The sequence below is a fragment of the Leopardus geoffroyi genome, chromosome C1 (genome assembly GCF_018350155.1).
Source record: "Leopardus geoffroyi isolate Oge1 chromosome C1, O.geoffroyi_Oge1_pat1.0, whole genome shotgun sequence".
NCBI classification, from domain to species: domain Eukaryota; kingdom Metazoa; phylum Chordata; class Mammalia; order Carnivora; family Felidae; genus Leopardus; species Leopardus geoffroyi.
The window spans coordinates 79,532,728-79,545,421 of NC_059328.1; the positions used below are offsets into that span (position 1 = coordinate 79,532,728).

At 41.0% G+C, this 12,694-nt stretch overlaps 1 protein-coding gene across 7 annotated transcripts in view; it reads right to left on the reverse strand.

Moving 5' to 3' along the window:
• The window catches only part of BCAR3 (BCAR3 adaptor protein, NSP family member), a 163,071-nt gene that overhangs the window by 3,253 nt on the left and 147,124 nt on the right, over positions 1 to 12,694 (reverse strand). For all 7 annotated transcript variants that reach the window (XM_045478338.1, XM_045478335.1, XM_045478334.1 and 4 more), the window contains 3 exons: positions 10,868 to 11,039; positions 7,883 to 7,994; positions 418 to 630 (listed from right to left, as the gene is read on the reverse strand). In XM_045478338.1, the coding sequence (XP_045334294.1) occupies positions 418 to 630; positions 7,883 to 7,994; positions 10,868 to 11,039 (497 nt within the window). The remainder of the gene's footprint in view (positions 1 to 417; positions 631 to 7,882; positions 7,995 to 10,867; positions 11,040 to 12,694) is intronic.

Below are 12,694 nucleotides of genomic sequence, written 5' to 3' on the forward strand. Positions count from 1 at the left end.
TGTTGGACCCTCTGATGCTAAAAGCAGGGGAGCTCACCTCCCAGTGTGACTGGGAAGAAACAGGAATGCAGATAAATGAAGTCACACAGAAGTCTAACTCCCCATATTGGCCCATCACATCTTCAAATAGCTCCAATCAGGAGTTCTAATGGTAGGTAGGCTGACCAATTCCTTGTTGACCCTTTCTCTCAGCTTATTCTATGCCACTGACACAACTGAACACATAAAAAAAGGATAAACAGGACTCTCAAGTCACTTAGAGATTAAGAGAAAGTAAGGATTCATCGTAAGAAATGGAATTTCATGCCTTAATCTTTCCTATTTGGTCTTTTCCTGAGACCATCCATGCTTTTTCAAAGTTCCTTCATTCTAATCACTCTGCAGAGTAGAGAGTGGCCTATAGAACATAGCTCTTACCTTCCAAGATCCTCTCGGCGTTCATCCGGTAGCTGTCTGCAGCCTCTGCCATGAGACGGGCTGTTGCCAAGTGGTTCAGCATAATCTCACAGCTTTCGTCATTTTTTTCCCACATGTCAGTTCCTTCAAAAGTGACCTCCTGGCGCTCCATTAAGGTCACAAGAGGCATCAATAGTGGGACTGATATTTTGTTGGGGGGAACACACGTAGACTCTGAAAAACAGGGTAAAGTTTTCTATGTTATATTCTTTTCTCCAAGTTAAGCAAAGACAGTTCCAATTCAAGATGGTGATGTAGGAGGAGCCTGTGCTTACCTCCCCCCAGTGGACACACCCAACTCTGCAGGTAAATATGGAAATTCCTCTGGAAAAAAACTAAAAACTGAGCAACTCCTACATATCAGGTGAACAAAACGTGGTCCACATCGAAGCAGGTAGGAGAGGTCAGGACCCAGTCTTGTCATAAACCCCAACCCTGGTACAGCAACCCACAATTGGGAGAGAACTCAAAACTTGCAGCCTCCTTGCGTTTAAGACCTGCACCAAAGAGACAAGCCCCCAAAACATCTAGCTTTGAAAATCAACCCTGCATACATCTGCAAGACCCACAAGTCTGAGACAATCTGAGAAAGAGCTCTTAAAGGGCTTGTGTGCTCAGACTCACCTGCCCCACGGCTCACCATGGAGTTAGCCAATTAAGAGGGGCTCATTTGCTAATCTTGAAGAGTTGGTCTGAGGAGCAGGCATTAATTTAGCACACAGCCAGGGATCCGCTGGCTGGCAGGCACCATCTTCACGTTCTTCCTCTGCCTTGTTCTAGCCGGCAGGTGCCATCATTTTTTCTTGCTTCCTGTGGGCACCATCTATATGTTCTCCCTCTGCCAAATTCCAGAGTGCCAGTATCTCCAGAGGGGAGATTTTACATACATCTGGTGTCTCCATTTTTGTGGCTGTTCCTCATGATACATCCCTGACCACTTGGCTCTGAAGGCCAGAGGGACTTGTGATTCCGTGTCTCACAACTGTAACAACTGGAGAGACAGGCACCACTAAGGCACAGCACAGCCAGCCGACTGAGACACATCCCCAGTCTTTCTGGGAAAGAAGCCTATTTGCTTGTCCTGGAGCTTTGGCCCGAGGGGTGGGCTTCATGTTTGGCACACAATTGGGGCCTACAGAGATGCTCCCAGATATGTAGAGTTGTGGACACCATCTTTGCACTCTCCTTCTGCCTTGCTATAGCTTCCTGATACCTCTCAGAAGGGAGCTAGCTAATACATTTCTCTGAAGCCCTTTTTTTGCAACTGTCACCCAGGAGACACCTCCAGATTACCTGGCTCTCGTGGACAGTGGGGCTTATGCTTGCATTCCCACAGGATTATATATATTTGCATAATTAAAAAAACTGATGCCTGAGGGTCTGGCTTCCAGCTGACCGAATCTAGGTGCTGAGACCCTCCACTTTGGGACACTGACAGGTCTTGACATATCCACAACTACTGGGAGCCATGAAATATAGAAAAAAGACTGCTTGGACAAACACAAAGGTTAGACAACCAAGAACTAGGTCCGGGTTGAATGATAAGGTTCATCTCCTATATGAGGCCACTTCTTCAAGCCTGAGAGAGGTGGCTGTTTTATCTAACGCACAGAAACTAACACAAAGAGTCAAGCAAAATGAAGAAACAGGAATATGTTCCAAATGAAAGAACAAAACACAGAAGAAACCTTAATGAAATGGCAATAAGTAATTTACCTGATAAAGAGTTCAAAATAGTGGTCATAAAGATGCTCACTGAATTTGGGTCAAGAATAAACACAGTGAGGACGTCAAGAGGTAGAAAACATACGTACCAAACAGAAGTCACAGAGCTGAAGAAAACTGAAAATTACGTGAGAGGGTTTCAACAGAATAGATGGAGCAGAAGAAAGGAGTAGTGAACTCAAAGACAAGACAATGGAACTCATACAATCAGAGCAACAAACAGAAAAAAAAAGAAAAACGTGAATATAGTCTTCTTGATGACATTCCATAACTCCCTTAAACTAACATTTGCATTATAGGAGTCCTAGAAAAAAAGAGAAAGGGGCAGAAAACTTACTTGATGAAATAATGGCTGAAAACTTCCCTAACTTGAAGAAGGAAATAGACATCCAGATCTAGGAAAGCCCAGAGAGTTACAAATAAGACCTACCCAATTAAATTGTCAAAAGTTAATGAAAAGGAAAAAATCTAAAAAGCAGTAAGAGAAAAACGTGTAATGTACAAGGGAACTGCCATAAGAGTCTATCAGATTTTTCAGCAGAAACTTTAGAAGCCAGAAGGGACTCACACAATATATTCAAAGTGCTAAAAGAAAAAAAAACTTCCAACCCAAGTATAATCTATCTGGCAAAGCTATCATTCAGAATTGAAAGGGAAAGAAAGAGATTTCTAGACAAAAGATAAAGGGGTTCATCACTACTAAACTGGCTGTACAAGAAATGTTAAAGGGACTTCTGTAAGCTGAAAAGAAAGGGTGTTAATTATTAACAAAACATATAGAAGTACAAATCTCACTGATAAAAATAAATAGTAAAGATGGATTAATCACTAATAAAGCTAGTATGAAGGTTAAAAGATGGAAGTGGTAAAAAGATGTATAATGTGACATCAAAAACAAAACGTGTGGGAGGTAAAAATGTAGAGATTTAGAATGCATTCAAACTTAAGTTGGTATCAACTTCAATAGTAGACTGTTATAAATTGTTAAATGTAAGCCTCAAGGTAACCAGGAAGCATAAACCTACAGTAGACACACAAAAGATAAGGAGAAAGGAATCCATGCATATCACTAAAGAAAATCATCAAGTCACTAATGAGGTGAACAAGAAAGGGGCAGAGAGGAATGATAAAACAGAAAATAATGAAAGCAAGTAATGAATGAAAACAATGAAAAATGGCAAAAAGTATACCAATCAATAATTAAATGTAAATGGACTAAATTTTCAAGACATACAGTGATTGAATGGATAAAAAAAAAAAAAAAGACCCATCCTTATGCTTCCTACAAAAGACTCACTTCAGATATAAGTACACATACAGACTGAAAGTTCAAGAGATGGAAAAAGATAATTGTGCAAGTGGAAACCAAAACAAAGCTTGAGGAGCTATACTTATACCAAATAGGCATTAAAATGAAGACTGTAATAAGAAACAAAAAAGAGCATTACATAATGGTAAAGAGATCAATCTGATAAGAGGATATAACATTTGTAAATATTTATGTACCCAACATAGAAGCACCTAAATGTATAAAGCAAATATTAACAGACCAAAAGGAAGAAACAGACAACACCACAATAGTAGAAGACTTTAATACCCCACTTACTGGACAGATATCCAGATAGAAAATCAGTAAGGAAATAACTACCTTAACAACACATTAGATCTGATGGACTTAACAGATATATACAGAGTATTCCATCCAAAAGCAACAGAATACGTATTCTTAAGTGCACCTGGAACATTCTCCAGGGTAGATCATATGGCAAGTCACAATACAAGTCTTAAGAAGACTGTAATCCTATCAAGCATCTTTTCTGACCACAGTGGTATGAAACCAGAAATTAATTACATGAAGAAAAGTATAAAATTACAAATATGTGGACGTTGAACAACATGCTATTAAACATCCAGTGGGTCAAAAGGGAACTAAAAGAATACCATGAAAATCGAGAAACAACATACCAAAATCTATGGGATGCAGCAAAAACAGTTCTAAGAGAATTCATACTCATCAATCCCTACCTCAAGAAACAAAAAAAAAATCTCAAACATATTTTACACCTCAAGAAACTATAAAAAGAACAAACAAAGCTGAAAGTTAATAGAAGGAAGGAAACAAAGATTAGAACAGAATGAAATAGAGACTACAATGACAATAGAAAGTATCAATGAACCTAACAGCTGGTTCTTTGAAAAGAAAATTGACAAACCTTTAGCTAAAGACTCACCAAGGAGATGACACAAATAAAATCAGAAATGAAAGAGAAGTTTCAACTGAAACTACAGATAAACAAAGGATCATAAGAGACTACAATGAACAATTATACACCAACAAATTGGACAACCTAGAAAAAATTAATATGTCCCTAACAATATACAACCTACTAAGGTTGAATCACGAAGAAATAGAAAATCTAAACAAACTTATTACCAGTAAGGGATTGAATTAATAATCAAAAATCTCCCTACAAACAAAAATCCAGGACCAGATGGCTTCACTGGTAATTCTACCAAACATAAATGAATACCAATCCTTCTCAAACTCTTCTGAAAAACAGAAGAGGAGGGAATACTTCCAAACTCATTTTATGAGGCCAGCATTACCTTGATACCAAAACCAGACAGGGGCTCTACAAGAAAAGGAAATTACAGGCAATATCCCTGATGACCAAGGATGCAAAAATCCTCAACAAAATACTGACAAGCTGAATTCAACAATACATTAAAAAAGATCATATACTATGATCAAGTAGGATTTATTCCAGGGATGCAAGCATGGATCAACATATACACACCGATCAATATGACACACCACATTAATAAAATGAAGGATAAAAATCAGATGATCAACTCAATAGATGCAGAAAAAGCATTTGACAAAATTCAACATCATTTATGATTAAAAACACTCAACAAAGTAGGTATAGAAGAAACATACCTCTACATAATAAAGATCATATATGACAAACCTACAGCTAAATCATACTCAATGGTGAAAAGCTGAAACCTTTTTTTCCTAAGATCAGAAGCAAGACAAGGATACCTACTCTCAGCACTTTTATTCAACATAGTATTAGATGTCCTAGACTGAGCAACTGGGCAAGAAAAAAAATAAAAGCCATTCCAACTGGAAAGGAAGAAGTAAAACTGTCACTATTTGCAGATGACATATTATATATGGAAACCATTAAAAACTCCATCAAAAACTGTTAGAACTAATACAGGAATTCAGTAAAGTTGCATGATACAAAATTAATATACAAAAGTCTGTTGCATGTCCATACACCAGCAATGAACTATCAGGAAGAGAAATGAAGAAAACAATCCCACATACAGTTAAATGAAAAAGAATATGTGGGAATAAATTTAACTAAGGAGCTGAAAGACCTGTATACTGAAAACTATATGACACTGATGGAAGAAATGAAGAAAACACAAAAAAATGGAAAGATACTCTGTGTTCATGGTGTCCATACTATCTAAAGCAATCTAAGATTCAGTGCAATCCTTACAAAATTCCACTGGCATTTTTCACAGAAATACAGCAAACAATCCTAAATATGGGGGAACCACTGAAGACCCCAAATAGCCAAAGAAGTGTTAAGAAAGAACAAAGATGGAGGCATCATACTTCCTGGTTTCAAACTATATTCCAAAGCTATAGTAATCAAAACAATATTTTATTAGTATAAAAACAGACACCTACATCAACGGAACAGAATAGAGAGCCCAGAAATAAACCCATGCATTTATGGCCACTTAATTTATGACAAAAGAGCCAAGAATGTTCAATGGGAAAGGACAGTTTCTTCAATAAATGGTATTGAGAAAACTGAAGAGCCCCATGTAACAATGAAAATCAGACACTGTCTTACACCATACACAAATATCAACTCAAAATGGATTAAAGACTTGAATGTAAGACCTGAAACCATAGAACTCCTGGAAGATAACATAGGCAGAAGCTTCCTGACATTAGTTTGGCAATGATTTTTTTTTCTGATAGGAAAAGCAAAAATAAACAAGTGGGACTATATCAAACTAAAAAGTTTCTCCACAACAAAGAAAATCATCAACAAAATGAAAAGGCAAACTACTGAATGGGAGAAGATATTTGGAAATCATATTTGATGGGTTAATATTCAAAATATATAAAGAATTTATACAAGTCAACAGCAAAGCAGAAAGAAAAAAAAAACACCAATGAAAAAGGCAGAGGATCTAAATAGACATTTTTCCAAAGGAGATACAGATAGTCAACAGGTATATGGAAAGGTGATCATCAGGGAAATGCAAATCAAAACCACAATGAGATGTCACCTCACACTTGTTAGAATGGGTATATCAAAAAGACAAATAACAAATATTGGAAAGGATGTGGAGAAAAGAGAACCCTTGTGCACTGTTGGCAGGCATGTAAATTAGTACAGCCACTATAGAAAACAGTATGGAGAGTCCTCAAAAAATTAAAAATGGAACTACCATATTATCCAGCAGTTCCACTTCTGGGTATTTATCTGAAGAAAACAAAAACATACTGAAAAAAAAAGCCAAGATATGGAAACAACCAAAGTGTCCACTAATGCGATGAATGGATAATGTGGGTATACTTATATACATATTTATAAACACACACACACACACACACACACACACACACACACACACACACTGGAGTATTATTCAACCATAAAAATAAGAAATGAGGGATGCCTGGGTGGCTCAGTCAGTTGAGCGTCCAACTCTTGGTTTTGTCTCAGGTCATGATTTCACGGTTTGTGGGTTTGAGCCCTGTGTCAGAATCTGTGCTGACAGTGAGAATCCTGCTTGGGATTCTCTCTCTCCCTGTCTCTTTGCCCTTCCCCTGCTCATGCACTCTCTCTCTTTCTCTTTCTGTCTTAAACTTAAAAAAAAAAAAAAAAAAAAAAAATGAAGTCCTGCCATTTGGGACAACATGAATGAATGGACCTTGAGGGCATTTTGCTAAGTGAAATATGTCACAGAAAAAGATCAATACTGTAACTATATATGTATATCTTACATATGTAATATATGTGTCAATACTATGATCTCACTTATATGTGGAATCTAAAAAAATGAAACCAAAAACCCCAAAAAGTTCCTGAACTTATGGATATAGAGAACAGATTGATGGTTGCTTGAGCCTGGGGGTTATGGGTGGGCAAAATGGGTGGAGAGGGTCAAAAGATACAAATTCCCAGGTACAGAATAAAAAAGTAATAGGGAGGTAACGTACAGCACAGTGACTATAGTTAACACTGCACTGCACATTTGAAAGGAGCCAAGAGAGTGGATCTTGAGAGTTCTCCTCACAGGAAAGAAAAATTTCATAACTGTGTATGATGTAGGTATTGATTGGATTGTGATCGTTTTGCAATATACACAAATACTCGCTACATCGTACACCTACAACTAATATAATGCTACATACATTACACCTCAATTAAGAAAGGTAAGCACAGAATGAGATGACTGGTAGCCCATGTCCTGTTTTGGCAACTGCAGTTCTTCTAGAAGTAATGCTGTCATCTGATAAAAAGCCTTGATGATCCATCAACAATCCTACAGATAACTCGGGTATCATGATATGTCCGGCTCAAGGCTTTGATCAAACCAGAGCAGACGTGACCTAATGGTCTCACAGACACACGCCTGCTTGTGCTGACTCTGCACTCACCTCTGCCTTCATGCAGGATTTTGCTGAAAGGCTTCAGCTGTTTCTCATAGAGGATGGCGGTCTGGGTGTATTGGTGCCGGAGGGCAGTCCATGTTTTTTCTAATCTTGTGATCTGGAAGAAAGAAAGGTGTGATCATTTTGGAAAAGGCTCTCTTTAAAATAAAGTCAAAGCAGTTGAGAGCATCGTATAGAGAAAGGCTAACCCCCATCCCACCCTGTTCTGTATTGCTCTGATGGCCCATCCAGAGGCAGCTCAGTTTCTTCTGTGTGTGCACGAATCTTTGCACACACACATATACACAACTTTTTTATATAAAATGCATCTCATACATTACACATTTTTTTCCATGAAGTAGTATAAAACAAGCACAGACAGCCTTATTTTGTTAAACTTCTGCATGAAGTTCCACTTTATGGATAAAGTTTAGTCTCCCAGAGAGCTTTAGAAATTTTTTTCCATTATGAAAGTACCTTGTGAAGATTTTGCAAATGTGTCTATGTGTGAAAATATCTGGGGGATAAATTTCCAGAAGTGTAATTACTGGGTCAAAGAATACATGCATGGTAAATGTTGATGGGAATTGCCAACTGTCCAGAGGTTATATTGATGAAAGCATGGATGAACAGAGCATACAGCATTTTAATTTACTCGTAATAATGTCTGAGACACAGAGAACACTGCCCAGACCATATGATGCCACTACTCACTCCTTTATTGTTTGTTTTAGAACAGTCAAGGCCAACACCTGCCACTGACTCTGACTGCTCTGAGACAAACCACCCCCACTCATACCATAAAACCAGCAAGCCTAAGCATCTGAGGTTTTTTACATGAAATAAGAAAGAGGAACGGCACTAATACTTGGGGGACAAGGGCCAGCTCTGTGTTGGGTATTTGAGGAATTTCAATTAATCCTCACAATGCCCCGCGAGGCAGTATTTTGGCCTCGTTTTACAGATCAGAAACCAGAAGAGAATAGTTAACTTGCTCCAGGTTTTATAGCTGGTAAGAGATTCATTCCCTTGGCCTCTAAGAGCTGCATTTTCCCAGAGGACGGTGTGAAGCTACCAGCACCCGCAGGTCTGCTGGGACAGAAAAGACACTACTTGTCTTCCTCTGGCCACCCCTTTCTCAATGTGCCTTATCTCCCCTCGCCCCCCACCTCCTGTGAAGTATCTGCCTTTCTGAAAGCAGCCCTGGTCTCTTGTCTGGGCCCATCTGCTGGATGCTCATTCTTGATACTAGAAGCTACAAAGAGAAGACATGTTGAGCCTGTAGTATAGGGACAGGTTTGGACGATGATACACAGGAGGGATGTGATTCTCCTCTTGGCTTTCCCTGGGTCTGCCACTTCCCTCCCCCAGCAGTGCCCTAGCTCATTGCAGGGTCCGGAATATCCTGGAGGACCAATGCCATCAGGGAGAGTCTGATGCTGCTGGAGGCTAGGGAGCCACCTGCAAAGGCATATTAGGTGCTTGGGGAGAAGTCCCTAATTGCTGAGTGTGATGTCATGGAGGGCAAGCACATGATCCCTCAAACATCCTCTTTGCTGCTCTCAGAGAAAGCTCTGAGCTGGAGGGTGACAGACACTCAGCTTACTCTGTCTGTTGCCTCAGCCTTCCAAAATTACAGGCAGTTTTGGCTAAGAAGAAATAAATATGATATAAATTAGAAACAACATGAGTGAAAAATTATAACCCCTATTATAGGAGTCAGTATATCATGAAAATACATCTAGATTTGCTTATTCTAAATATGGAGCCTATGAAATTCCAGTATGTCTAAAGAGTTTTCAAACTGTTAGAATACTGTAATAGGAACTGACTCCCCCCCAAATTTCCTTGTGAAGGCATTAAGTTGTTCAACTTGTTTTTAGGGTGACCTTGCTTGAATTCATGGCTAGACCTTGCTCAAATGTGCTCTGACTTGCAGGACATGTGACTGTAGCTGTCTCCCCTAGTGGCAGTGGTGGATTTTCAGCTGTGGTTATGAAACAGCCAAGCTAAATGACTGGTCGCAGACTGGGTTTATATAGGACTAGAGGAGCCTGAGGGCGAGATTTTAAACGCCTAGGGCTTGCTTGGCAGGACAGAAACGGGAAAGCGGGAATCTGGGCAATCAAGATAACAGAACAACTTTCCTCTGTCAGGTCTGTTCGATTTTATTTATTTATTTATTTTTTTTTTAATTTTTTTTTTCAACGTTTATTTATTTTTGGGACAGAGAGAGACAGAGCATGAACGGGGGAGGGGCAGAGAGAGAGGGAGACACAGAATCGGAAACAGGCTCCAGGCTCTGAGCCATCAGTCCAGAGCCCGACGCGGGGCTCGAACTCACGGACCGCGAGATCGTGACCTGGCTGAAGTCGGACGCTTAACCGACTGCGCCACCCAGGCGCCCCAGGTCTGTTCGATTTTAAATACAGACTTTCAGGTTCAACACATCCTAAAAACAGCCCATCAAAGCATATAAACTGCAAATGCACACTTTCAGAAACTCTAATTAGGAGGTTATCTGGCAGATGAGCTAGAAATCTGAATTTTTTAACGGAAGTCTCTTTTAGCTGACCTAAGGAACATACTTTGAGACAAGCCACTCTGGGGATTCTCAGATAGAAGCTCCCCAAATGCCTGATGACCCAGATGAGAGCAGTCTCTATTATACAACACACATTAGCCAGACAGATCATCCTCATTGGTTCTTAAGGAACACCGATGGCTCCTGAGGACGACTCTTCTTACTGTATGCCAGAGAGAGAGTGTGGGCAGTCAACAATCATCCACTGTTTTTAAAAACAGAACCGAAACACTTAGGACACTGCTTTGGGTTGTCCCCTAATCCAAGCTGCTTTCAGTATGATTCAGTTTACCTTCTGAGATGGACGAAAATAGTCTGTGATTTGCTAAGCATGGGCTTGCAGACCACTTTGCAGAACAATGAGTGCACACAGGCCCGCAGGGCACACGAAGCAAGTGGAACCTCACCTGTGGCATTTCCAGGGCTTTCATGATGGCCGAGAAAGAATAGAGGTCCCCCATGGAGTCTTTCAGTTCCACCGCCACCTGGATGATCCTATTGAGGGTGGCTGCTCGGTCCTCCAAAGAGCCCGTGCAGCCCAGAATGTCCACTGCGATGCCGATGGCCATCGTGTTGTGTCTGGGAGGGAGGAGATCAGTGGTCAGGCCCAGGGGCGACAGGACGAGGAGGAAAGGAATGCAACCCAGCAAGAAAAGGGACTAGCTTTGTTGCCTTTTGCTGCCTTAGCTCTGTGCTGGCAGCTCGGATAATTTGGTTGCTGATTTCAACAGCGAGACCACTCCCACAGGCTGCCTGCGGCAGGGCCTGGGCTAGGCCTCAGAGGGTGCACTATCAAGAGTCAGAAAGGGCAGGACAGGGACATGTGCAGCTCTGGATCTGGGGGCATGAAGAGGACCCTGCTGGGGTGAAGCTGCTAAAAAGTACACGTGGCTCCTGGTACCTTCTGCCATGAGAGGTCCAGGGAGACACCTGGTCCCTCAACACACTGGGGACTCCCATTCTCAGGGGAGCTCTGGCCACCTCCACTGTGCCCCTGAACTGGGGAATGGAAGGAACAGGAAACGAGAGAATACGCTTGACCCAAGAAGACGATATGGGTCTTGGAACATAAAAAGGGATGAGGAAGTAAGAATGGAGAGTCTGTGTGTCTGGTCAAGAGGCCAGACAGTGAACGGCGATGTGGACAAAGACTGAATAGCCGACCGGCAGGAATTTCCCTGCAAAGTCAGACCCTAATAAAACAGAAATCTTGTATCTGCCAACAATCCTCCCTTTTCTCATCCTGTACTACCAGGGTCAAGCTCACAGACCCAGAACAGGAAGCACAGTGATGACAACGGGACTAATATGAATGGGGTCACAGAGCAGTCTCTGCCAATGGCAGGAGCACAGACCGCAGTCCTTTCCTTCTCTCCCTACATCAGCTGACTGCTTTGGGCCAGAAAGGCCTCCATTAACTTTCTTCCAGGCTGTGGTACAAGTGCTGGAGGTGAAGCTCCATCCATAGTTTTGGTTACTAAAATACAACATGCCTTTGAAACTCTGGGGCCACCTTGTTCTGAAAGTTCACAGCTAAGGATGTCACTCCACAGCCACGCTTCTCTCTGGCCACATGTGTTGGTCTCTCTCTCACTGCTCTAGGCCAAGGGTGGCATGATTCATCAAGTGGCTAGCATTACTACTTTCTCTAATGGTTATGAAATATGCAATGAGCTCTCCTATCTCTGAGTGTGTGTGTGTGTGTGTGTGTGTGTGTGTGTGTGTGTGTATGGCGCTTGCTTGCAGCGTGACCATAGGCTGCTCCCTGACTGTCCACTCCTCAATCTCTTCACTGTAAAAATGTGAGCAAGTCTTGTTGTGAGAAACAGACAGCGTGGGGGTGTAAAAATCATTAAAGTGCCATGGGGCACCTAGGGGCTCAGTTGGTTAAGCATCCAACTCGATCTTGGCTCAGGTCATGATCTCACGGTTCATGGGTTCAAGCCCCATATCAGGCTCTGTGCTGTTAGTGCAGGGCCTGCTTGGGATTCTCTCTCTCCCCCTCTCTGCCCCTTCACTGCTCTCTCAAACATTTAAACAGTAGTTGGTAACACAATTGTCTCTGTGTGCCCATCTTTCTCTGTATCTTGGTCCATTTTGTCTGTCTCTACCTCTCTACCTTTTTCTTTCTCTCTTCTTCCTGATGTCTTAATGGATCCTAACAAAATTTTTATTTTTTTATTTTTATATATTTTTAATTTTTATATTTTTATTGAACTTATTCAAGTTTTCTT